This window comes from Odontesthes bonariensis, chromosome 1 (genome assembly GCF_027942865.1).
Source record: "Odontesthes bonariensis isolate fOdoBon6 chromosome 1, fOdoBon6.hap1, whole genome shotgun sequence".
In the NCBI taxonomy this organism is placed as follows: Eukaryota; Metazoa; Chordata; class Actinopteri; order Atheriniformes; family Atherinopsidae; genus Odontesthes; species Odontesthes bonariensis.
Genome location: NC_134506.1, coordinates 339,776 through 366,378, shown reverse-complemented (window position 1 = coordinate 366,378; position 26,603 = coordinate 339,776). Strand labels below are relative to the sequence as shown.

At 42.5% G+C, this 26,603-nt stretch overlaps 3 protein-coding genes across 6 annotated transcripts in view; 1 reads left to right on the top strand and 2 right to left on the bottom strand.

Moving 5' to 3' along the window:
* The window catches only part of il16 (interleukin 16), a 122,489-nt gene extending 120,248 nt beyond the window's left edge, over nucleotides 1-2,241 (top strand). For 2 of the 4 annotated variants that reach the window (XM_075448196.1, XM_075448921.1), the window contains exon 17: nucleotides 239-2,237. In XM_075448196.1, coding sequence (XP_075304311.1) covers nucleotides 239-405 — 167 coding nt within the window. In that variant the 3' untranslated portion in view covers nucleotides 406-2,237. Of the gene's footprint in view, nucleotides 1-238 lie in introns of all 4 variants that reach the window. The other 2 variants (XM_075487474.1, XM_075447460.1) reach the window with 2 other exon arrangements.
* A 1,579-nt stretch (nucleotides 2,242-3,820) lies between these two features.
* Nucleotides 3,821-19,317, bottom strand: stard5 (StAR related lipid transfer domain containing 5). Its single transcript, XM_075486420.1, has 6 exons — nucleotides 18,754-19,317; nucleotides 10,933-10,982; nucleotides 9,855-9,987; nucleotides 9,363-9,480; nucleotides 5,968-6,061; nucleotides 3,821-5,860 (listed from the first exon to the last, which is right to left on the bottom strand). The coding sequence occupies exons 1-6, from the start codon at nucleotides 18,841-18,843 to the stop codon at nucleotides 5,710-5,712; spliced, it is 636 nt and encodes a 211-aa protein (XP_075342535.1). The 5' UTR covers nucleotides 18,844-19,317; the 3' UTR covers nucleotides 3,821-5,709.
* A 2,078-nt stretch (nucleotides 19,318-21,395) lies between these two features.
* tmc3 (transmembrane channel like 3) overlaps nucleotides 21,396-26,603 on the bottom strand; it is an 86,113-nt gene continuing 80,905 nt past the window's right edge. The window contains 2 exon segments of the mRNA XM_075485268.1: nucleotides 21,396-22,728; nucleotides 23,524-23,806. Of these exon segments, the coding sequence (XP_075341383.1) occupies nucleotides 21,669-22,728; nucleotides 23,524-23,806 (1,343 nt within the window). The 3' untranslated portion in view covers nucleotides 21,396-21,668.

Below are 26,603 nucleotides of genomic sequence, written 5' to 3'. Positions count from 1 at the left end.
TGATTGACTTAATTGTATTTAAACACTTTCCAATTCAATGAACTGCAGCTTTCTTTTCAAGCACCACTAATGCTCTTTGGTTTACTCTCTTTTTCATTTTTTTTTACATGGCTTATTTAACAAACATGAACATAAAACAAACCCTCTACAAATATGTGCACATGTGGTAAAGTTTGGAAAGCAGTTGTTATAATGTTGAGTAACACTGTAGAGCTGACCGGAACATTGTGCATTTCAGGTGGAGCAGCAGAGCAAAGTGGTTTGCAGAGTGGAGATGAACTGCTGCAGGTCCAGGAAGTGAGTCTACAGGATGTGACTCGATTCGAGGCGTGGAACATGATCAAGGCTTTACCTGAAGGCTCTGTTACAGTCGTCATCAGGAAGAACCAGGAGGATGTGGAATGACAACCATAGCTGCTGGGAGCAGTTGATAAATAAATCCAAAATTAGAAGTAAAAAACCCAGCTGCAAATAAGTCATATGTAGAAGAGGTTCTTTCTTCAAAAACAAAGTACATCATTTTGATAATTGGAAATTAGTTTTTAGATCAGTGTAATATTGATTGAATTAGAAAAAAAAGAAGGAATATCTATAGCCTTATTCAAGGAGCTGAAAGATGCTTCAGCCTTGTATAGCCTACTCTACATTTCCAATGATTTCTCAGAAAGTCAAAAATGGTCAAATAATTCCCAGTGATTATGAAATGCTATTCTTGATTGAAGAGCCCATCTCCTTGTTTAATCCTTGGAGACCAAGATGGAAATACATAAAGCAAATACTGATACTGGGGCATGTCATGTATGTTTTCAGACTGCAGTAGTGATTTGAATTAAGATATTCTATCCTGTCTACCCATCACAGAAGAAAACAGCAAGCCACTGCAATCAATCCTTGTCATCCACCTCGTACATTTTCTGAAAGGTATAACTGCCTTTTAGAGCATTGTATAAGGTTTGCTTAATTTCAGACATTTGCACAAATTTGAGGCAGATGGTAAGAACTCCAGCATATAATCACGAAAAGAGGAGCATCTACATATAACAACATAACACAGCTGCCCTGCAAGGAGTCAGTGACACCGTTAGAACTGGACTAATGAAAATAGTCACTCATAAAAACTAAACGGTATGTACAAAAGAAGGTAGAAAATGGATACACATTTTTACAACATTTCTTCTGGTTTATAAAGCTGTGCATATGCATGGTTCACATTTATAAATCTCAATATTTGTGAAACTATAAGCATGTGCACAAAACCCTCCCATTTTTAGCCATTACAGGATCCAGACACAACTCTTAATCATTTGCATATAAAAACATGGATGATGGTGAAAGAAACTGCAGAAAATGATTGTAGAATGTAGAATGTAAAGGAGAAAATGAAATGTGTTATATGTAGTGCTTTAGTTCTGAAAGAAATCTGAGCAAAAACTGTAGAATGAAAGATTACTGAAAAACGCACCCTGTAAGTACTGAGCAACCCCAAAGATTAAAAGAAATAAATAGTCAAATCAAAATCAAAAGAAAAGGACACCAGCTACTTCTGCTGTATCTGCAAAAGATAAGCACCCAACCTGTTAGGTCATACAGCCTTTCATTGAGATAATCATCGTTAAGTTGCTTAAATTGCTCGTTATCTTCAGAACGTGTAAAGTGTGCACAGTAACTCTATAAATAACCAGTTTGTGTGTGTGCCTGGTGTTCATGAAGTGTTGTATTTAATGTTTCTGTATATCCAGATTATCATGTTATGAATAAAGCAACTCTGCAGTCACATGTAGAAAAGAAAAAAGAGACTTTGATTTTTGCATAAATATGTTTACTTTTCCTCATTGGTGGTTCTGATACATCTGAAGGCAGAGACCAAAAAATGTTAGATAGCTTTGAACAGATTCATCTATAAAACCAAACTGAAGAGAGAATGCTGGCGCTTTGCGGTAAGACGTATTGCATCACTTCCTGTCACCTTGATTGTGTTGTGTGGAACTTCTTGCTCCTCTAGGACGATTAAAAATCACTCAATTTCTCCTTGTGAGTTACACATTTTTGCATGTTAACTCTATAGCATACTTGTTCTGTTCTAACACACTCCTACAGATCTTTATTCTCACTTTTTAACGGTGTGTCTGGTTCTCTAGCGTAGCATGGCTACCGGTTCTCTCCCTCCATCCCCTGCTTTCACCTGCTCCGTGTGTCAGATGTTTAGTTACTCCTCTGCCTCCTTTAGCGATAATGGTACATGTAACAAATGTAGTCTTTTTGTAGCCAAAATCAGGAACATCTTGTCTCAGAGTGATGCAGAAAAACTAATTCATGCATTTGTTACTTCAAGATTGGACTGCTGTAATTCTTTATTATTGGGCTGTCCTACATATTCTCTGAAAAGCCTTCAGTTGATCCAAAATGCTGCAGCCAGAGTTCTGATGAGAACTAACAGGAGAGATCATATTTCTCCAGTTTTAGCTTCTCTTCATTGGCTCCCTGTTAAATTCAGAATAGAATTTAAGATTCTTCTCCTTACATATAAAGCTCTTAATGACCGAGCTCCATCATATCTTAAAGATCTCATTGTAAGATATTTTCCTAACAGAGCACTTCGTTCCCAAACTGCAGGTTTACTTGAGGTTCCCAGAGTTTCTAAAAGTAGAATGGGAGGCAGAGCCTTCAGTTATCAGGCCCCTCTATTGTGGAATAAGCTGCCAGTAAATGTCCGGGAAGCAGACACCCTTTCCACTTTTAAGACCAGGCTTAAAACTTTCCTTTTTTAGAAAGCTTATAGTTAGGTCTGTTGAATCTGATAGTGTATCTGCTAGTGTGTCTTGTCCTGCCTCCACCTCTGGCACCCTCTATACTTTCATTACCCCCTACCCGAACCAGGGTTTGAATCCCATTCCCGCTTATCTTACCTCTTTTATTTCTCCCCCTACCCGAACCAGGGTTTGCATCCCCACCCCGCTGTGACTGGTGTGCAGTTGGTGAGAGGCTGAGGTAGCTTGTGGCTGTAAAAAGATGGTTGTTGTGGTGTGAGGAGCAGATCTATATAGGGAGTATAGGGAATTACTCACTGAGTCTGGTCCTTTATTTTATTATTTATTTTTTCGTTAGCACAAGTTTCTTGTGTTTACCTTGAATAGGGATGGCTCAGGTAATCCTGAAACATCCCATAGTTAAGCTGCTATAGGCCTAGACTGCTGGGGGGCCTCATCTGTCACACCTTTCCTCACTTTACTCTCTTTATGTATATGTGATATTATTGTGGTCATTAACTCGTGTTTCCCTGTTCCAACAGATATCCTTTGAATGGTGTTACAGTGCCACCGCCGCTGTGGCCCTCCCCCCCCCTTTCTGTCTTCTCAAACCCCAGCTGGTGGAGGCGGATGGCCACCCTTCCTGAGTCTGGTTCTGCCAGAGGTTTCTTCCTGTTAAAAGGGAGTCGTTTCTCTCCACAGTCGCCTCAGGCACGCTCAGGACAGGAGATTGGACCGAAAAACAAAAAGTTTTCAGTGTAATCTGTTGGTTTTCTTAGCTAGGAAATTGTTTTTGAATTGGCTCTATATGAACGAATTGGATTATTTTATGAATTATGATTATTATTAATTAATTGAATTCCAATTGGCTTGAATTGGACTTACTATCTAAGTGCCTTGAGATGACATTTGTTGTATTTGGCGCTATATAAATAAAAATGAATTGAATTGAATTGAATTAAAGCTTCTTTAACAGTTCCGATTACATTTCCATTCACTGAACCACCTGGAAAGTCTTAGATGGAACTAAGTTGGAGGGAGTTCTTAATAAAATACTGACATCATTCAACAAAAATGTTTCATCCAGTTTAATGAAAAAAAACAAAAGTTATCACTGACATGTATTCCTAACATAAACATCTATCATGTACATGAAACAAATTCATACAAACAAAGCCAATAGTGAGAGGAGGTAGACTTCAGCTCAGTTACTGATATACAGTAGTTCTAATTGTTTGTGTGCTTTGAAACTGATGCTGATGTTATACCAGGCTTGACAGGGAAAAGCAGGTGAATGAAACATATGTCACATCTTAATATCTTAAACATGGTGGCCATGTTAAAGACAGGAATGTTCTATAGATTTGAATCAAAACTGTCCACTTCAAGTAGCATACTACTCCCATCTAAAAGATGTGGGACAACAAATTTTTAATTCATCAATTCTGTAAACACACTTAGAAAAAACAAAAACTGATTTTCCTATACTGCAACACTATTGTTGAAATAGTGTCTCTTTTAAAGCTCTCTAGCTGTCTGGATTCTTCAGGATTTAATTATGTTTGTTACCCCTGAGATAAACTTTCCAGCTGCTCCTTCTTTAAAGACGGACTGGTTTCACTGTCCATGGGCAAGTTGTTCAGAGAAATCTTCTTATAAGACATATGTTTGCACTAAAATGTATTCTGTACAAATGACTAAAAATATTTCAAATGTTGGCAGACACGTTTGAACTCATTCATAGAATGTGGGCAATTAAAAAGCATGCTCAATGCAGACAGTGGGGGTTCCAAATGGAAATTTACTTTGCTGGCTTTTAAGTATCAGTCTTTAATCATTACCTTAATTATCTTAGATTGTTAGCTTTAAGGCAAATTTGCACAAAAAATAAACTATTAATATATAATAATAATAATATATTATACTCTTTCCTAACTAAGTAATCGGTCAGTCAGGCTCATAAAACCTCATTAGATTTCATAAACCTGATTGCTTCTAAAGTTCTACATGAATTAATTTATGAGGTCATATAACACTGCATATATATACCCTAACTGTAAAGTGCTATCTTCCAAAAATAGCCTCATCTCTTAAAAATCTCAGCCCATCTTTCACCATAATTAATGCATCAATTTATGGATGCCATTTGAAATTGTCCATGTTTCATGGGATTTTTTCTTCCCTACATTAAATACTCTGAATGTACAATAAGATAGGACTGCATATGGAAGAAAGGAAAGATAAGCATATTTTAAAAGCCAGTTCTTTTTTAGCTGAGCAAGGCAGCCGCTCACATGCCATAAAGGCATCACTTCAGAAACAGAACTAAATGCCCCTTGGGTAAAAAAGGCCACTCCTGCCATCCCTCCAGTGCCTCTTGTGATTAAGTGAAAGTGAAACTTTTACATTACAGGTAAATGTAATCAGGAAAAATATGGCTTTTTGGGTACAACAGAATTAAATATGAGGTATTAGTCAGTACAAAACAATCTGATCCCAGATGAGGGTAAATAAGGTTCATGCAACATGTTTTTTTTTTACTGTAAACACTTAAGTATGCAGTTAAAAGAGGAAGCCTCTTGTGCAACATCAATTAGGTACAACAAAAAGTGTGCTATCCTTTTTACACATGCACGAATGTAGACTGTGGGAAAGAAACTGATCCCACAGAAATGATTGTAGTGAGTTGAGTTCCAGACTTTGTCAAACTCAAGCCCGTTTTTATTGTAAGAATCTTTTTAAGATTCACTGGACTCCTCCAGTAATAACAAAGATATGAAGGATTGCTTGTCTGAACATACAACATGGACTAAATCTACTTGGATACTGAATGTGTTCTAATCTAATAACTTTTTTGGGGGGGTTGCTTTTTGTTAAATTTGATTGTTTAAAATAATAGAACATTTGGCCTGGCCACTCAGAAGGCCTTTAGGATTTGAAGGAGACTTCTTCACTCTTTGTGTCAAAGGTCCTTCAGGGATTTAACAGACTTGGCGAGGTTGCTGTAGAACTCTGCCATACTGGAAGGAAAGAACGAGTCAACCACAGAGCGAGGAAGTAAGCCACCCAGGTCTGTCTGGAAGAAACTGAACACCTGGGTTTTGTTGGGCTCTCTGGATATGGTGAAAAAAATATGAATAAATCACAACAATAATAATAATAAAGCAGATTAACTTATCTAGAAAAACATAGCGCAGTGTCTGCATGTCATTGCACTCACCCAGAGATTGGAACACAAATGCAGCCACATGGATGATTGAATCCTCTCACATAGCCAGACTGGGCAGGACAACTAGGATGACTCACATTGGTAGCTGTTTGATGTCACATGAAAGACACAAATGTACATATATATTTGACCATATCATACGGATATTGTGTAGGGGCTGTACTGTTGTCTGAAGAAATGTGTTTCTCATCCATATCAGTCAAGCAACACAAGCACAAGCCTGGATGTTTCACTGGAATGTAAAAGCCTTCCTGCTTAGAATTAAGATGAGAAGATCCATATTGCTCTCATTACAGTCCATTCAACATGAAACAACATTTATTCCCTTAAATCTTAACCATCCATCCATTTGCTATACCTGCTTAATCCAATGCAGCGCATGGGGGGCTGTGTGTGGGGCTCACACTCACTCCTAGGGTCAATTTAGAGTCAGCACTTGACCTGACATGCATGCTTTTGGGCTGTGGGAGGAAAGGCCACACAGAAAGGCCGGGATTCAAACCACTGCGGCGTCTGCAGTGATGCGGGCTCTGCACCGGCCCGTCGTGGTGAAGAAGGAGCTGAGCCAGAAGGCCAAGCTCTCGATTTACCGGTCAGTCTATGTTCCTACCCTCACCTATGGTCACGAGCTGTGGGTAGTGACCAAAAGAACGAGATCGCGAATACAAGCGGCCGAAATGAGTTTCCTCCGCAGGGTGTCTGGGCTCTCCCTTAGAGATAGGGTGAGAAGCTCGGTCATCCGGGAGGGGCTCGGAGTAGAACCGCTGCTCCTCCGCATCCAGAGGAGTCAGATGAGGTGGCTCGGGCATCTGGTTAGGATGCCTCCTGGACGCCTCCCCGGTGAGGTGTTCCGGGCCCGTCCCACTGGGAGGAGGCCCCGGGGAAGACCCAGGACACGTTGGAGAGACTATGTCTCTCGGCTGGCCTGGGAACGCCTCGGGGTCCCCCCAGAAGAGCTGGAGGAAGTGGCCGGGGACAGGGACGTCTGGGTTTCTCTGCTCAAGCTGCTGCCCCCACGACCCGACCCCCGGACCAGCGGAAGATGATGGATGGATGGATGGATTATGTACATGTGACATTATTGTGGTCATTAACTCGTGTTTCCCTGTTCCAGCAGGTATCCTTTGAATGGTGTTACACTGTTTGTTGTCCCCTCTTTTCTGTCCTCTCAAACCCCAGCTGGTGGAGGCGGATGGCCACCCTTCCTGAGTCTGGTTCTGCCAGAGGTTTCTTCCTGTTGGTTTCCTTAGCTAGGAAATAGTTTTTCAATTGGTTCTATATGAATGAATTGGATTATCTTGAAATTAATTAATTGGAATTCATTGGATTATGATTACAATGAATTTAACTCCAATTGGCTTGAATTGGACTATATTATTTAGGTGCCTTGAGATGACATTTGTTGTAATTAGGCGCTATATAAATAAAACTGAATTGAATTGAAACCAGACAGATGCAACTGGTCAGTATGCTCTCTATTGTCCCTCTGTAGAAAGTGGTGAGGATGGGAAGGGGGAGGTTTGCTCTTCTCATCCGATGCAGAAAGTGCAGAGGTGTGAAGGGAGCAGGTCAGAGTGTCTGTGATCTGCACCCCCAGGAATTTGGTGCTGCTGACTCGCTCCACTGTGGCATCATTGATGACGAGGGGGGGGGGGGGGCATCAGCATCTGGGTGAAGAGCAGTGGGCTCAGGATACAGCCATGGGGGGAGCCAGTGCTGAGGGAGATGACCCTGGAGGCGTTTCTGTGAACCCGTACAGACTGGGGTCTGGCTGTGAGGAAATCCAGCAGCCAGTTACAAGGGGATGTTGAGTCCAAGGGGCCCCAGTTTGCTCACCAGGTTCTGGGGGATGATTGTGTTGAATGCTGAGCTGAGGTCCAGAAACAGCATTTGCACGTAGGTGTTGTTCTTCTCCAGGTGTTCCAAGCTCAGGTGTAAAGTGTAGAGTGTAGAGGTCACGGCATCCTCTATGGAACGGTTGCGCGGTAAGCAAACTGGAACAGATCAAAAAAGGGGGGGAGGGGGCCGGGGGGCGGGGGGTTTGGAGATGATGTGGTCCTACACCAGCCTCTCAAACCACTTCATCATGATGGGAGTGAGTGCGATGGGGCCGTAATCATTGAGGGATGAAACTGTGGGTTTTTTGGGCACTGGTGTTATGGTGGCAGTCTTGAAACAGGATGGGACGACAGCATGGGTCAGCGAGGTGTTGAATAGGTCCGTGAGCAGCGGGTTAGCACAGTCTTTAAGCACCAGCCCAAATTAGGGCGACCGATGGAGCTTAATGACTACAGACCGGTGGCTCTGACATCTCACATAATGATTTCACATTAACTTGGAGAGACTTCTTGTTCGTCGCATGAGATTGCAGGTTGCTGAGGCTCTTGATCCCCTCCAGTTTGCCTACCAGAAACACATAGGAGTGGAAGACCTGAGTCTGTACATGTTGCATCGGGCATATGCTCATCTGGATGTGCCTGGTTCATATGTGAGAGTCATGTTCTTTGACTTCTCCAGTGCCTTCAACACCATACGGCCTCCCATACTGAAAGACAAGCTGCTCGGTATGGGTGTGGCCCCCTCCCTGACATCATGGATTATAGACTATTTGTCTGCCAGACCACAGTATGTCAGGATGGGGAAATGTGTTTCTGGAACACTGGAATGCAGTACTGGGGCTCCGCAGGGCACTGTTTTGGCTCCTTTTCTTTTCACGCTGTACACATCAGACTTCAGGTACAACTCAGAGTCCTGCCACATTCAGAAGTATTCTGATGATACGGCTGTTGTGGCATGTGTGCATGGTGGACAGGAGAAGGAGTACAGGGACCTTGTGGAGGCCTTTACTGACTGGACCAAAAAGAACTGTTTGCTCCTGAACATCACTAAGACCAAAGAGCTGGTGGTGGACTTCAGGAGATCTAAAACTCCAGGAAGTTAGATTCTGTGATGGAGAATAATAAACATCCTCTCCACAGCATCCTGCAGGACAGAGGAGCAGCTGCAGTGAGAGGCTGCAGGACTGAGAGCTTCAGGAGGGCCTTTATCCCCACAGCCATAAGGCTTTTTAACAGGGACTGCTGAGTTCTACTCACATTTATTTATTTTATCTATCTATCTGTCTATTATCATTTTTAATATAATATACAATCATTGTAAATATTTTAATTGAGCTACATGAAAATTGGAATTTCCCCCGCGGGGGATGAATAAAGTATTTTCTATTATATTCTATCCTAAATACACTATGTTTAATGTGATGTTAGATGTGTTATTTTTCAATGCATGAAGCTTAAATGCTAAATATAAACACAGTTCAGTTTGGTGTATAAAAGAAGAGAAAATGTAAAAAAAAAAAGCAAGAGAAAAGACGAAAAATTACGCACCATTCGATGAAATGGTGCCATCTTCATATTGCTTTACTAAAATAACATCTACAAAGTCTCGTGGAGCTATGATACCCATAGCTGCTGATGGCGTGACAGTTCGGCAGATAGAGATGTCCTGCACAAGATTAGGAGACAAACAATATACTCAAAACTGAGTTGAACAAATCAAAGAAAAAAATGCATCATATGAATGCATTTAAGATGCAACAGGCAAAAGCAGACATAGACATAAAAAATACAACATGACCATTTCCAAGTGACAGATTGAGTTTGTGCAATCAGTCCAAAAGAATGATGTCGACTTTATTAGCATTTTATTCCCAATTTATTCTCTAGGTCAAAGTTTCCAAACAAGTCTGCTACCATTTGGAGTTGCCCATTTATTTTAAAAAAAACATCTGTTGCAGGTCTAAATGTAATCTGTACAGTTTGTAGCAAACCAAACAAAAATCTACTGTAAAACTATAAAGTACCTGGTTATATACTAACCTGTGTGATCTGTTCCAGAAGCTCAAACTTTTTGACATTGTTGTCCCATTTGACTCGGAGCCCGTTGGGAACTGGTTTCAGGCATTCCCATACTTTCTCAGGACTGCCGCTGACAAGCCCCTCCCCCTTATAACTGCCAAGTCAATCAGATGACAGCAAACAGTCAGGAGAGCAGATTATTGAGGCATGACTGCTGCAAATTACAGTTTATATGTTCTTAGACCAAAAAACATGCGGTAATGGGTGGAAATTAACAGTCACCGTCTGAAGTTTTCAGGGTGTTTTGGGGATATGTTCATTCATAAAGGTAGATTTCTCCAGTTTACACATAACTAAATCATAATTCTAAAAATGTTAATATTTTACAGGAAATCATGAAATATTTTAACGTAGAACCAAGACAACAAAAAAAGTCTGTATCTATAGTTTGTTCAAATGATGCGTGTCCAGTTTTGTCATATTCAGATGACCAGTTGGTTTGTCCTAAACAAAGCGTGACCCACAATTTCTGATATTTTCTAATCAGAGTCACTGCTACTGTGGCATTTTACAGGTAGGAATTCTTAGGCCATCTACTTTCATATCAACACCAAACTCTTCAATGACCTCATTTTGTTGATATCAAGTGCAGTCGTTTGCACTTTGGTCCCATTTATACATTTAAGAAGGTGTATCTAACACTACCAGCAAGTGGCAGCTGATAACATTTTCAAAATATGTAAAAGGTAAAGTAGCATCACAACAAACTCAGCATCCTTGTCACAAATTCATTCTTGCTGGGACAATGATTTTCATCCTATCAACGTAGTGACCTCAGAACGGTCCTACTTTTCATGGACAGCGAGTTCTATCGTTTTTGGATTTCATAGTTTTTCATTATCTATCTCAAAGATGTAAATTATCATTAAAGTTTGTGTTTGACTTTTCATTGGCTGCTTCCTGCCTCATGTCCTCCCCCATCTGTCTTCCACATTGCTCATTCAAGCCTCGTGTTTAACTTTACCCAATAACAAAGTGTTTAACCGTGTGCATCATTTCAAAAGTAGATGTGAATGAAAAAGAGATGGAGATTTCTTACACATTCCCATGGAACTCAGATGAGGGGCGCCAAGACACAACCACATCATTCTGCCAAAGAAAAGAGAAAATTTGCTTTGAGGTGAGCAACATATCCATTCTTTGTAAAGAACTACACAAAGAGGATAACCCTTTGTCATCCTCTCAGGGAAACTAAAGGCCAGTATTAGTTAGGGTCTGGACAAGTTAACGTTTGACCATTACAGCATTGCTACTAGTTAGACCTTGTAGAGTACATTTAATGAAAATCACTTGCCGTACTGGATTATAGCCAATATAACACAAAACTGTCCCTTGTTTGTGGCCACCTCAATCAGAAAATATGTTGCAGTCAAATGTTCAGGATTACACCATCTGTTGGAACCAAGGACTGCAATCCTCATCCTTTGCTTTTGCTGCTGCTCCTTATGTCTCTCTCGGCAGCGTTCATCTTAAAGCCAGTGAGAAAGGAATTTGAGTCACCTATATGCTCCTGCAGCTACGTCTCAGTTAAACACAGAAACTTGAATTCTGAATGTTACTTGTGTGCTCCTAGCCTTGAGTATTTTATTTGCTTGCAACCTGACATTCCCCATCAGTATGTAGTAATGACCTGGCTTTCATTTCTTCCACCTGTCCCTCCACCTTCCTTTTGCCAGACTTTCTCAGCTGGGATTTGGGGCTTTTTTCTGACACTAGTTGGCTTTTGGAGAGCTCAATCAGCTGATCCTGTTTGTAAACAACTCTTGCATTAGCATGGTAGCTAATCAAAACAGATGTTAAAAAGAAAAATCGAGCAAAAAAGAGAAAATAAATAAAAAATCATTGCTTTGCAGCAATGCCACTTTTTTCTGACACTTGGCTGTATTTTTTGGTATTCTAAATGTAGGGTTAGCAGGGGGTAGACTGCTGCCCCCCAGTAAAACTTTACCAACTAACCATAGCTACATTTCCACACCAGGAGCCTTTTTTTAGGGTGTCCTTTCTTTCGCCCACATGTTTACAAGCGCAGGACCAGTAGCTAAAAAGGGTTCTGGAACAACAATGTTAACCTAAAAAAGATTCTTTCCAGAGTCCTCTAAAGGTTTGGGGTCAGGCTCACAGTGCTGAACATTTCTGACTGGTAGAGTATTACTAGCTTTTCTTTTCCAACTTTCAGTCTCAGCTTTAATATCCACAACAGCTTACCAAATCTGTTAACCTTAAGTTAAACTGCAGTAATAGTTGTTACTGATTGAAACAGGATTCAAACCCAGACATTTATTTCTGGAAGAGGAGCTCAGACTGTGACAAGAAAGCAGTTCATTCAGAGCAATAATATGTTTCTCTCTGATAAGCCGTTACTCTCAAAGGCACAAATAAAAATACCTAAAACCCTATAAAAATGTATAAGATTGACAGATTTGAAGTGTTTCTAATTTGGAGTTGAAGATGGCTGATAAGACCGTGTGCAGCAGAACCTGCAGGGGTCAAGCAGCTCCAGAACGACAGGCTGCTCTGAATGCAACAAGAAATCAATAAAATACTAACCTTTGATCTTTACATGGTGGTTATGCTCTGAGACACAAATGAAAACACTCAAACCCCACAGAAACATGTGATATGGACAGACCTTCCTTGTTTGCAGGTTAGTCTGTACTGCAGGGAAACCTGATGCCTATACCATGGATAACAGAGGAAGCAGTGGTAGTTATAACAAAGATGGGATTTAAAACGATAAAACGGTTATTTACGCCCCCCCCTCCCTCTGAAGTTGTGCTTTGAGGCATAAATAAAAACACCCATGAAAGTGAGTAACATACCTGTAATTAAAGGAGAAGTTTTTTTTTTTAAAGCTGGACCTTATTTCTGGCATAAAATACCTTCATCTGCTCCCCGATAACAGTTGGTGAAAGTCAGCGTCCTTCGGAAGATATTTAGATCACACGAGATTGGCGTATATCCATATAATAATTATAATTGATGGTGCGCTGGCGCGTCTGGCAGCAAGTCTAGTAGCTCCGTGTCCATTGTCTGTTTTTTCGTCTTTTTTCTTAATTCTTTTTTACCTTTTGAACACCTGCAAGGTGTCTACATTTATATCCTATGGATATGGATAAGTTTGGAAGACGTCCCGACAACGGGAAACTTATTTACTCAAGGAATCAGCTGATCGCTCTACGCAAGTCTCCGTCTCCGAGTCCGATACACGTTAACATCCCAAGGAAATTGTTTTGTTTTCGGGGCCGGAGAGCTGGAGTTGCCGTGCGGAGCAAGCGTCGGGAGAATAAATGGAGATTTAAACCCCCTGTGCCAGCAATTGTTATGGGAAATGTTAACTCTCTTGTGAACAAAACTGACGAACTGGCTGCCTTGGTTAAGAATCAGAAGCTGTACCGGGAGGCCAGCTTGATATGCTTAACGGAAACATGGTTGAATAACAACATCTCTAGCGCCGAAGTGGATTTACCCGGATTCAGTACAGTAAGATTGGACCGTGATACGAAACTCGCCGGAAAGAAGAGGGGAGGAGGACTGTTGGTTTACATCAACAACAGATGGTGTAACCCCGGACATGTGACGGTGAAGGAGACTTTTTGCAGTAAGGACTTGGAGCTACTCGCAGTGAGTTTACGCCCGTTCTACTTGCCAAGAGAATTCACTCACGCCATTGTTCTCTGTGTGTACATACCACCGCGAGCGCACCCAGACACTGCGTGTGACGTCATCCACGCAACAGTGGCAAGGCTCCAGACACAACACACGGACGCCTTTTTTGCAATATCTGGTGATTTCAACCACGTCACACTCAACTCCACCTTGACATCTTTCTATCAGCCTGTGGACTGCAGTACAAGGAAAAACAGGACAATTGATCTACTCTACACCAATGTAAAAGATGCATACAATTCCACCCCCCTCCCACCACTGGGAAACTCTGACCACAACCTAATACACCTACAGCCTGTGTACAAGCCAAGAGTACAATGTCTCCCTGTCACAACACGCACTGTAAGGATGTGGACTCCAGAGGCAGAAGAGGCTCTGAGAGACTGTTTTGAGTCCACTGACTGGAGTGTACTACAGGACAGCAAAAACCTGGAGGAGATCACTGATTGCACAGCTGACTACCTCAACTTCTGCATGGATGTTGCAGTTCCCACCAAGACCGTGCGCTGTTTCCCAAATAACAAACCCTGGGTTACTGTCAGTGTGAAACAACTCCTGAAAAGGAAGAAGGCGGCCTTTGGGAAGGGTAACATGGAGGAGCTGAGGAACGTGCAGAGGGAACTGAAGAGTGCACTGAGGGCTGCTAAGGAGGCGTATGGAAAGAAAGTGGAGAAGAGAATGGAGAGCAACACAAGGGAGCTGTGGAAGGGCATCAAGACCATGACAGGATTCGGTGTCAAGAGTGGAGGGGCTGAAGGCAACAAGGACAGAGCAGATGAACTTAATGTGTTTTACAACAGATTTAATTGCCCTGGTGGGGAATTGAACGACCCATCTGCCTCTGATGACTGTGCTGCTGGCTCCACACCTCCTCCCTTACTGAGCCACCCCCCCCATTCACCACTGAAGGCACCATGACAACCACACCACCCAAGGTATGTGCAGCTCAAACTCTGCCCATCCTCCCTCCCCCCTTACTGACAATCAACTGCCAGCACACACACTGGACTTCCCTCCCCCACCTACCTCCTTTGAAGTAACCCCCACTAGCTGCCCCCTACCACTTGAGGACTGTGCAGCATCCCCCCCCCCCCCCAATGTACTATCGATTGCCAGCACCCAAGCTGGACTCCCCCCCCCCCCTCCCCCTTATACCTCCTCTGAACTCACCTCCATCCCTCCACCTGTGGAATGTGGATCACACTCTCAAATCACCCACCCTCCCCCACAAACTGAACGACAACAGCCACCCCCCACCGTTACAACAGACCAGGTGAGAGGGGCACTTAAAAGGCTAAAACTGAAGGCTAGTGGCCCTGATGGTGTCTGTGCCAGACTACTTAAGACCTGTGCAGAAGAGCTAGCTGAGCCACTGCAACATATCTTCAATAAGAGCTTACATGCGGGTAAGGTGCCTACACAGTGGAAAACCTCATGCCTCATACCAGTCCCCAAAAAGCCACACCCCAAAGAACTGAATGACTACAGACCAGTCGCCCTCACATCACACATAATGAGGACATTTGAGCGTGTGTTGCTGCTCAACATCCTGAAACCCCAGGTTCACCAAGCACTGGACCCCTTACAATTTGCCTACCAGGAGAATGTGGGAGTAGAGGATGCTATCCTGTACCTGCTGCACAGGGTGCATTCTCACCTGGATAAAGGAGGCAGTGCGGTGAGAATCATGTTTTGTGATTTTTCCAGCGCCTTCAACACGATCCAGCCACTCCTGTTGAGAGACAAACTGCTGCAGATGGGAGTGGAGACAGGGCTGGTGACCTGGATTACAGACTACCTCACAGAACGGCCCCAGTTCGTCAGACTGGGTGACCTCACATCAGAGACTGTGGTCAGTAGCACTGGAGCTCCACAAGGAACTGTGCTCTCCCCGGTGTTGTTCACCCTGTACACCACTGACTTCACCTACAACTCTGAGACCTGCCACATGCAAAAGTTCTCAGATGACACCGCCATTGTTGCATGCATTAAGGATGGGCAGGAGGGGGAGTACAGGGGACTGGTGGAGAACTTTGCCGGATGGTGCAGGACCAACCAGCTGCAGCTGAACACCACCAAAACAAAGGAAATGGTGTTTGACTTCAGGCGAACCACCCCGCCCCTGGTGCCTGTCTCTATCGAGGGGGAGACAGTGGAGAGAGTCTGCACGTACAAGTATCTAGGGGTACATCTGGACAATAAACTGGACTGGTCTGCAAACTCACACGCACTATACAAGAAGGGTCAGAGCAGCCTCTACTTTCTGAGGAAGCTGAGATCTTTAATGTCTGCAACAGACTCCTGCTGATGTTCTACCAGTCTGTCATGGCCAGTGTGCTCTCCTATGCTGTGACATGCTGGAGGGGTAGCATTAGGAAGAGAGATGCTGGACGCCTGGACAGGTTGGTGAGGAAGGCTGGGTCTGTTGTAGGCACAGAACTGGAGGCTCTCACTACCACAGCTGAGAAGAGGACACTGAGCAGGCTCTTCTCTATAATGGACAACCACAGTCACCCTCTGCACTCTGTGTTTGCCAACCAGAGAAGCCTGTTCAGCTACAGGTTCCGCGCCATACCCTGCAGGACGGACAGGCTACGGAGGTCCTTTGTCCCCAGGCAATCCAGCTGTTCAACACCACACAGAAAGAGACTGCCATAGGTGTTTGAACGGCATAACCCCCCCCCCCTCTGCTGCTCTTCACTGTGGACAATATATACATACTGTGTATGTGTGTGTGTGTGTGTGTGTGTGTGTGTGAGATCTGCCTTTTTGATAGATAGATAGATAGATAGATAGATAGATAGATAGATAGATAGATAGATAGATAGATAGATAGATAGATAGATAGATAGATAGATAGATAGATAGATAGATAGATAGATAGATAGATACTTTATTAATCCCAATTTGGCAAATTGTTTTGTTGCAGCAGCATACAGTAAAGATACAGAATAGAATAAAATAAATATAAAATACAATAAATAAATAAAAAATAGTGAATAAACATAAACATTCGCTATGTACAAATCTACAGTATTTTTTGTTTTTTGTTATTGTTTTTTTAGGAGAGACTTCAAGCCTATTGAGGTTGAAGTTCTCTTCCAGCCAGAGGGGAGGTGTTGTATATGGTGATGGCTGCTGGTAGGAAGGATTTCCTGAAACGGTCCTTGTGACAGCAGAGCTGGATGAGCCTGTTAGAAAAGGAGCTCCGCTGTCCAACCAGCAGCTGGTGGAGAGGATGAATGCTGAATGTATGGAGAGTTATATGGCTGTTATATGTGCAATGTTGTGTATAGTGCCTTGTGTATATGTTTATATGTTTATATGTGTATATGTGTATATGTTTATATGCTACTGGACACCTTAATTTCCTTCGGGATTAATAAATGGTACTCTACTCTCTATAAAGGGAGAGCTAACAGAGCTAACAGAGCAATAGCACGCGTTCGTTCGTTCGTTCATTCATTCATTAGTCTAAAGTGTTGGTGAAATAAAGACAGAAAATGCCTTATTCTCTGCCCTGTTCTCTATTTTATGCCAGAAATAAGGTCCAGGTTCAAAAAAAAAAACTTCTCCTTTAACACAGCTGAAGCTGACTTCCTGGTTTTACTGTAGGCTCAGCATGTCTGAGCTGAGACACCAGAGAACTGACACACATTCACCTCATTTACTTTCATTTAACTCGTACACAAGGCAATTCCAACTGCTACTTTAGACCTATGTGGAAATGCAACAGTCCCAGGACTGAAACAATCTTTAAGAAAAAAGAAAGCCCCAAGGCATTTAAGTTCCAGGTGCTTTTGGTCCAATGCAGGTTATAAACGATCAGAAATGGCCTGAGGTCAAAGGGCTGTGATGGAAGCATGCAGTGGCTCACCTTTCACTGGCAGTTTAGTCAGCAGTTATGAAAATCTATCTTTGAAAATGTATCCCAGTATGCTATTTGAAATAAATAATAAAATGCTATTCACATAAATGTATCATTACTATTCTCTGATTGTTGACATTTTCCAGTAAATAATTGAATGTGATCATGTCCACTTCTCATTGAGATGCCTGCATACCAACCCTTAGAAAATATCATGAGGTTATACTGTGAGAAAGGAAGTACTGTGAAGTACTGCATGAGTACTGCATGAGTACTGCATGAATGTTTGTTCAGGAGCTGGGAGATTAAAGGGCACTCTGTGCGGGGGGGGCTCTGTGCTGGGGGGATGTTAGTTTAACCTTGGATACTGAAGAAGGCCTTCTTTCTTTGCAAGTTCTATCTTCTGTGAACAGAGAAGTCTTATATGATGCAGTGATATTTACTGCCCTGTACTGGTCTGACAGACTGGGACAGGAGGGACCTACAGGACTGCCTTGTGTGGCCGATGGTTTTATAGTAGAAAGCAGAAATAGCAGAAGTTTCATGTTGGAACTGGGACAACCCGGTGTCAGCTTTGTGATCTGTTGCACCGACTCGTCTCCTTGCTGCAAGATTAAACTTTTTGTTGATGGACTCATTGGGAGAAGTTTCTTATGACCCCGGATTAGAGACTCACCTGAGTATTGCAGATACTGGAATAGTTGAAGGAGCCCAATTTGCTGGATACTGTTATGTATTGAAAACACAGTTCAATATAATTTACTATGTTTAGAGAGCACAGCTGTACTTTCAATAGGAAAAAAACGCCACTACTTTTGTAAATGCCATAAATGTAGTTAATTCCACAGGTTAATTGCACCTTTGGCGGATTGATATGTATGATTGAAGTTGAACTTGAAGTTGTTTACTGTATCTCAAGTCAGAATTTCTTGCTGTTAATGTAAGAAACATAACAGACACACAATCATCTTGTGTTCTGAACAAGTTATTGAGATTCCCCATCTGTACACTTCATTTATCAGTTTTTCTAATGTTTTAAATTATGTTCAAAGTGAATCAGCTGTTTGTGAGAGAACCTCAGTCCTCAGCTCAAATAAAAAGAAGCTGAATGTGCTCAGGACACCTGGAACAAAAACCAGCTCAATTATCAGGAAATTAAACTCATTAAACTCACCATGCTTTAGTTTCATTAAATGTCCTAACCCTGTTCTGTCACGCGGGATACACGTGGAAGTGTGAGTATCCAGTGAGTCAAAGTGTCAGCAGCAGTAGATGCTTTCCTTTTATACTATTTAATACAAGACAGAAATGACAGAAATCATTTACCGATTTTTTGCAGACTTTCCAGCCGGCCTCGTCCCTCCTGTAGCAGAGCAGGCAGTCCGCCGCCGCTGCGGCTCGCTCCTCATAATCCATGATAGTTACTGACCAAAATTAACCTAATTTACTCAGCAGGCAAACTGACGTTACACTGGCTAAATGGATGGCACGGGACCGTTGGCTCTTTGCTCCTAAACTAAAGTAAAAACAACTCAAAGTCCCATTGGAGGTGACTTGTGTATGTCAGGTGCAGCAGCGGTGAAGAAGCCGCCGGCTGAGCGCTAAAATCCAGCTAGCGTTAGCTATCCCAGCTAGCATTAGCTAAAATGAATGAACCGTGTGGGAAGCATCCGCATCCTCCACTGGAACAGAGCTAGCTCACTGCTACGAGGCGTCGTAAACGTTCAATAACATCCACGACTCAGCTTATCATCATGAGCACCATCTGTGTGCTCTTTATTGTCTTAATGTTGGTCCACATCTGCTCAGAATCAAACGCGAAAACCAGAAATGGTTTGATTGCTTTCCTGAAGCACAAGAACGGAGACAGTCTGATGTCCTCCAGAGGGGAAAATATCACTTCCGGTTTGTGCTTTCAGAGTAAAACCTCTGATATTCATTTTCCTGCATATAGAGGCTACACAGTAGCCTGGGCGAAAGCCGACTGTTGACTCCGTCAAAAGCCGCTTTCGGACTGTAGGAACCTTTGGCAGTTCTAATAACCTTTTAATCCGCGGGGCCGTTTTCTCCCGTGTTCGGACATACAAGAACTCGGGGCTTTCTCCCTGAGTTCCTATAACTATTTAGCTCCTTCTCCGAGGTCGGGTCTTTTCATAGTTCTTATAGAACGAATCTAACGGAGGTGTGTGGTGGTCGGTAGCTACGCCCCACGGCTGAAATGTTTCCTCAGACACAGACACAACCGGCGGGTGTTTAATAAGTTAAACTTACACTGGTCTCATTTGTCTGCAGCGCTCTGCTCTCCTTTCTTCCTTCATGAAATGAAAAAGTATCTCCTGACTCTCTCTGTGAGCTTTTCCAGCCTCGATATTAGACGCCTGATGTGATTGTCCATGATTAATATCACCATCATGCAGACCATAAACACGGTGGCCTCCCCGGTCTCCATATTAGCTTCTTGGTGGTGTTTTTTCTACTCTCCTTACTTTTACCGTTTTGTTTTGTGTTTGAATGTAGCTCTAAACGGCTAACGGCTAACACGTCACTGAAGCAGACTGCTGCGCGCGGCGCATCAGTCCCTATCAGGTCCCGACTCATGTGCGAATGCAGACTGAAACAGTTCCGCTGGGGAAGGATAGTTATCAGAACGAAATTCGAGGAGGGTAGTTCTGATAACTACTTTCTTAGAACGGTCTGTCCGAAAGCGGCTAAACAGTCTGGGAAAACCCAAGAGGGATCCGTTCCCATGGCGGGTGGGACCTTACTCAGCAACTTAAATTCATTGGAGTTCCCTTAACCAATCAGTAATGTTTAGAAAGGACGTAGGTTATGCGCCGAGGTTCATGCTTACTCTCACGAGGCTCTAGCTCGCGAATCACGCTTCCCACATCCGCTTTCATTATACCGGTACCATTTGATAAATCAAACTTTTCCCAAAGCCAGTTGGAAGGAGAGCTACGACATCCTTGCCACTAACAAAATTGACGAGGCATTCCTCTTGCTCTTGTTTTAATTTTGTAATGCTCTCCAGAGTTGAGACAACTTCATGGATAGCTTCTAGAGTTCTTCTGTCGCCATGTTTATTTCCGCTGCGGTTGAACTACAATTATATGGACTACAATGGACTCCGCGCGTGAGTTCTGCGTCACCACTCGCAACTGTTTGCTGATTGGCAAAACACTGAGCGAACCGAGGTAGGGGGATTTGGCCAGACTATGTGCGGAGCCAAAATCTTTGGGCGGAAGTACGTAGGATGGCGTCGCCAGGCTAGCTACACAGGCCCTTTAGTTAGGTTTTTAGTACAACTTAGTGAATTAGTGAAATGAGGTGAGATTCCTCTGAACACAGCAGTGCACTGGATTAAACACCAGGCTCCCATATTTGAATTTTAAGGCTAAAAGCCCGAGCTCTGTCATTGGTGTCTGCCGGAGGTCGAAATATGATGTGAAAATATAAAGACGTTTTAGGGTTAGGGTTAGGGTTAGGGAGGGTAGTATAATGAGCAGTTACCTGAAAACGTCTGCTGCATCAGAGAACGGCTTTAAAAAGAAGGTAACCATCAATTGAAAAGTAAACCATATCTCCATTAATTTAAAAACGAGAAATAAACTGAATAAATATTTTATTCCAGATTTTAAGGTTGCATAGAGTGAAGCTGTATAAATGAGGAGAAAAGCTACAGCATCTGACCTGTCTTAACTGCAGCTGCCTTGCTCCTGTGATGTTTCGATTTCACACGACGTGACAAAGTTTTCTTGTTCCAAAGATAGTTGAACAAAATGTCTAACCAGCATGCTTACGGACAATCAAACGCCCAAATCGGCAATGCATAGTGTTGCATCAAGTCAAATACACCTCATATATGTTAGAATGCTTCTTGCTGCAAAGCGTGAAAGGTTATAAATAAAATTCTATTTAATTAGAGTACAGACCAAAGGAATAATAACTTTATTGAGAGTGAATGGAAATCAAGTGTAATTATCTAAGCTTTACATGTTCTTGTCGCTGATATTACACTAGGAAAGACAGCAGAGTTGTTTTACTGTCACTCCCACTGCTACAGCAACCAATAAACTGCCATAGCTTTCTCAAACTGATACAAGACAACACCAAAAGAAGGAAATAATCACATTCATGATACTGCTCTTTCTGCTTTCAATGAGAAGTATCAACCACTAGTATAAAGTATCCACTTTGACAGAAAGTTATTTTTTTCTTTTCCTTATTTTTTAACAAAAAAGTCAAACATTGGAGCAGACAAGGTCGTTTGACTCAGTGGAATTTAGGTCAAAGCTTTTCTTGGATTTTTTTTTACCCAGCTTCTCTGGCCTGCCATCAGACTTGAGATAGCGGTCCTTGTTGTGGATAACCTGAATGTACTGGTCAGTGCTGCTGTTCTGTTGGTCACTGCTGGAGGCAAGGGAGGCTGAGTCTGACTCAGTCAACGGGGTCTCCAGCTTTGGTCTCAACTTATGCTTCACATAAGACTCCATGTGCCTGGCTCTGGCTGGGGATTGACAAAGTCTTTCTGGGGAATGGATGTGATGTCTGGTTCGCACAAGAAGAGGGTCAGCTGCTCTTACACTTGCCTGGGATGGAGAATGTAGGTCTAAATCTCCCCAATCGATTTCACCTTTATTATCCTTCACTTCATCATCTTTATGCGCTCCATATCGACTTTTAGCTGTAAGGCTGTTATTGTGGCTCTCTCTCTGGTCGCCAATGTAAAAATGTGCTTGCTGGTGAAGGTCAGACAGAGAACGGGGTCGATTGTTTTTTGCCAATGGCATCCGTCTTCTGCCTTTCCCCTGTTCATCGTCCTCTTCAGTGAGATGCTGTGATGTCTGGGATCGGTGAGAATGGGGTTGGTGATGAGTGGTGCGAGGTGCATAACGTCTAATGTTGCGTGGGTATAGCTCCAGAATCTCTGCAGGTTCCTCCATGAGGTAGTGGCGTGGCATTCGTGTGGCTGAGCGCTGCAGCTTTTTACGGGGCTCATGCTCATTAACAATCACATAGCGAGTGGTGTGACTGCGGCGTCCCCCATAATTCTGTGAAGCGATGATCCCAGCAGCCTCAAAAGGATGTAAGGAGCGCATGGTCTTCCTGTACAAGGGGTCAGAGTAGATGCTGTCAGAATAGTGAGATGGAGGATTATATGCCATGTGATGGTAGGACTTGGACCTGCAGGTACCACTAGGACCACCAATTAATGGCCGGGGCCTGTTATGAGAAAAAAACAATAACATTTGTGATAACATATGTGATGATTAAAATATTTTGTAATATTTTTCCTGATCTCTTGTCATTGCATTGTGCAATTTAGAAATATGTACTGGTAAGGTCTGCACTAACCTCAACATAAAGACATAATTATGGCCAAATTAAAGGAAACGTCATGCTAGCTGTGATACAAAGCAAAGGTTTAGGAATAGCATGAAGGAGGACACATTAAGAATCTCTATCGTTTGTTATGACTTTTGTAGACTAGAATTGGTCAGCAAGGATTTAGATTTTTATTTTTTCTCAGAGTGGTGAACTTGTTCCCATCCTTATTTGTAAGAGACTGCCTCTTTTGGAAGGTTGTTTTAAACCAAGTCATGTCATCAACCAAATGACAATTAACTTTGAAAACATTTTTTGGCACTGTCCTTCTAAACCTTTCCAGTCTTCAATGTTTCTCTCCCAGTACTTTTTAATGTACCATAAGAATCAAATTAAAAAAGAAACTTGAGGATTAATGCAAAATAAATAAATAATTTGATCCCTTAGCTGAATTGGGAAGGCCTCAGTACTCCCTAGGAGACCTGGAGAAGGTGGCTGGGGAGAGGGAGGTGTGGGACTATGCTAAGACTACTGCCCTGTGATCTGATTTTTGGGTAAGTGTTAGGCAAATGGATGACTGGCAAATCACTGTGTCCTCTTTTTGTTTACGTTATAAAAACATCCCGTTTTTGGGAGACAGAATTGTTTTTCAAATACTATACAACTACTATTTATAATTTTTTTCTTAAATTTAAGTATCAATCTTAAGTTCTGTGTGTTATATTGTATATTCAATGGCGATCGAATGACAGTATAGATACAATACAGCACAACAGAGACCTGTTGAGTACGTGTTCCAGCCGGCGTTTGGGTAATATAGTCACTGCTGGACTTCTGACAGATCCACGCATGCTTCCTCCGTTGAGATCTGTCCGAGAAGCTGACTGGGTAATTGTACGAATGCTGTTACCACGATGAACCGGAGACTGAAAGTTTGTGACACTGCCATTACGTCTGGGAGATGGGGTGTGGATGGAGGCTTCCTGGCTTGTGATGTCACTCTCCTGCAGATCTGGCTTTTTGTCTGGTACAGCATCTGGAGCTTGTAGTCTAGCTATAGGGAGGTTCAATATTAAACGGTTATGGTCACAACACAAATAATTGAAATGTCCTCTACTTATGTCCCTGCTCATTAGCTGGCAGTCCTTATGTTTGGATAAGGCGGCTGGGGTTAAGGGTTGAAGGATATACAGGCTTGAAGAATTGGATGAAGGGGGAGTTGTGGTAAAAAGGTTTACCACAACTCTCTTCTACATTGTTGACTGTTCATCACCCAGTCTCGTGCAGCTGGTTAACAGTTTTGGTGCCTGTTTTCTTTGATTCTCCGCTAACATCTCTTTTCTGTTTCCAGTTTCCTTCACTGATATGTCCCTTGCCTCAGTCTCCAAGTCACTGCACACTTTTAGTTCCATCTACCTGATGCAAAACTTGGACCTTTAGCTGGTTCATTTCAGCAAGTGATAAACTGTCTAACTCTCAGCTCTGTCTACATGGTCTCTATGTCAGCCTTTAATTCCTAAAAGATCCATGACAGTACAATTTGGCCAACTAAATATGAACCCAGCAAACACTCCGTTTGTGTCAAGTGCATACTTGAAACAATACGAGTAGGACATTTTATAAGCATCTCTCTACCAACATGAACATCACAACAGATTAATTAATCTCCCAAGCACCTTCTGTAGCTTCAAGCAAGCAAATCAGTTTTTCTTTCTTGAACCTTTAGTCCGAGTCATGGAACACTATTGCAAGAACCTAGGTCCTTAAAAGAATGTGCTCCCTCGCAACAGCCCCACTTTTCTTATCTTGTGTCTGGGCCTGCATCAGTTACATCGTTGGTACACTGAAGGGAACAACTCTAGCCTGAACAGAGTGGGGGCATCCATTGAACATCCCCATCTGTTTTTATATGCAAAACGCAAAAGATCTTTGATCACCCACCAAAAGGCGACAGATTTGGATAACTGTCTTCTCTGCCAGGACTTGCTTTCTGTTACAAAGCTAACAGTGGAGTTTCAAGGGGAATATCCCTGAATTCACTATCGAACACCATAAAGGATTATTTGGCAGCCCTGGGCTACCCAGAAAGCCTGGATGAGATTATATCCACTGCCATTCATTTAGATAATCACCTCTGTGAAAACCAAAGGGAAATGTCCTGTAAATGAACATGATCTCATGGCTATAAGATTAAACAGCATGCCACTTAGGGCATTTTTTAAAAGTCTTTTATATGCATTTTAATGGGATAGTTTGCCTCTTTTGACAAGAAGCTGTATGATATCCCATATTAGCAATATCATTTATGAACATCTTCTTACCCCCTGCTGCGTACTGTGAGCCGAGTTCCAGCCTCGTTTTGGCGTTGACAAAAGTAGTCCGGCTAGTTGGCTGGGGTTTAAAAAATAAAGCGTTTTGCTTCTCAAAACAATATGCGTTCAAAAGAGTAATACATTTGCTTCACAAAATGGTTCTCCAGGAAAAAGTCAGACCTCACAATAGCTTGGCACTATTTTTTCTCCCTTCGTATCACTGCCTGCTGTGTAGACCATGCAGACCGAAGTGCAGACCGAGCAGTCCCCTGCTTCCGAGCAGTAAACACCGTAACAGGTGCGGCTGTCGGCAGCAGGCAGTGATACGAAGGGAGAGAAAATAGCACCAAGCGAGTGTGAGGTCTGACTTTTTCCTGGAGAACCATTTTGTGATGCAAATGTATTACTCTGTTGAACGCATATTGTTCTGAGAAGCAAAACGCTTTATTTTTTAAACCCCAGCCAACTAGCCGGACTACTTTTGTCAACGCCAAAACGAGGCTGGAACTCGGCTCACAGGACACATTAGGGGGTAAGAAAATGTTCATAAATGATATTGCTGATATGGGATATCATACAGCTTCATGTCAAAAGAGGCGAACTATCCCGTTAAGCTTTTGGTATGACAATTTGAACTGTTAGAACAACAAGCCAAATAGTTAGAGTTAGGTTACAGCACAGAACAGGTTGGCATACTGTCACAGTTCATAATATGGAAATGGTTTGAAAAACTACAGAAACACCTAAGGCAGGTAATATAATTTGGCATACTCTGAATTTGCCTTTTCATACAAATGCTATAGCACCCATTCTGCTCCTCATGTGCATTCCTCCTCAGCCAGTGCCAACTCACTTCTAGTTTCCACAGGCACCGGCTGTAAGGAGAGGGCCTGGTGCATCAGATCCAGTTGCTGAAAATGGTAAATGATAGATGGACTGTACAGACCTAAAAGTTAAAAGTACTTCTAAGTCCAGAAGGTGTTACAGGCTAAGCACTGCTTTTCACCCACACAGATGAACACATTGGAAGCAATGTGGGATTCAATGTCTTGCATAGGAGCTCTTACACATCTGGGAAAGCCAGAGATCACACCACCAACTATGTAACTGGCAGACAACTGCTCATCCCTCTGTGCTACAACTATGCCATCCATGAATTGTGGTCAGCCCAACCCCTTTTTGTTCACCCTCCCATACAACCAGGAAAAGATGAGGCTCATTGAAAAAGGGAGCACTATTGGTGAAACCATATCCAGACTTTCTCCCTGAGTGTACAGTTCTCTGTCACCCTCTTCTGGTGATCTTGGACATAATCTCTCATGGTGCTGATGAAAATTACATTAGTGGCACTAAACTACACATGGTTCAAGACCAGAAACTCCAAATTGTCTAAAGTGCCAATAGAATAATCTTCTTTGGTCAATTTTGTCATTCTGGTCATTGTCTGATCTTCTTTCAACACTTGAAATCGCAACTAAAGCCTGAACACCTAGACATGTCCTCTGTTCTAGATATCAACACTGACTTCCTTTTCTAATG

Coding starts and splice junctions, on each gene's coding strand:
- stard5 (XM_075486420.1), bottom strand. CDS start 18,843: ATGGATTATGAGGAGCGAGCCGCAGCGGCGGCGGACTGCCTGCTCTGC. Junction 9,988..10,932: donor TCTGAGTTCCATGGGAATGT/GTAAGAAATCTC, acceptor TTGACTTGGCAG/TTATAAGGGGGAGGGGCTTG. Junction 9,481..9,854: donor TTCTGGAACAGATCACACAG/GTTAGTATATAA, acceptor AATCTTGTGCAG/GACATCTCTATCTGCCGAAC.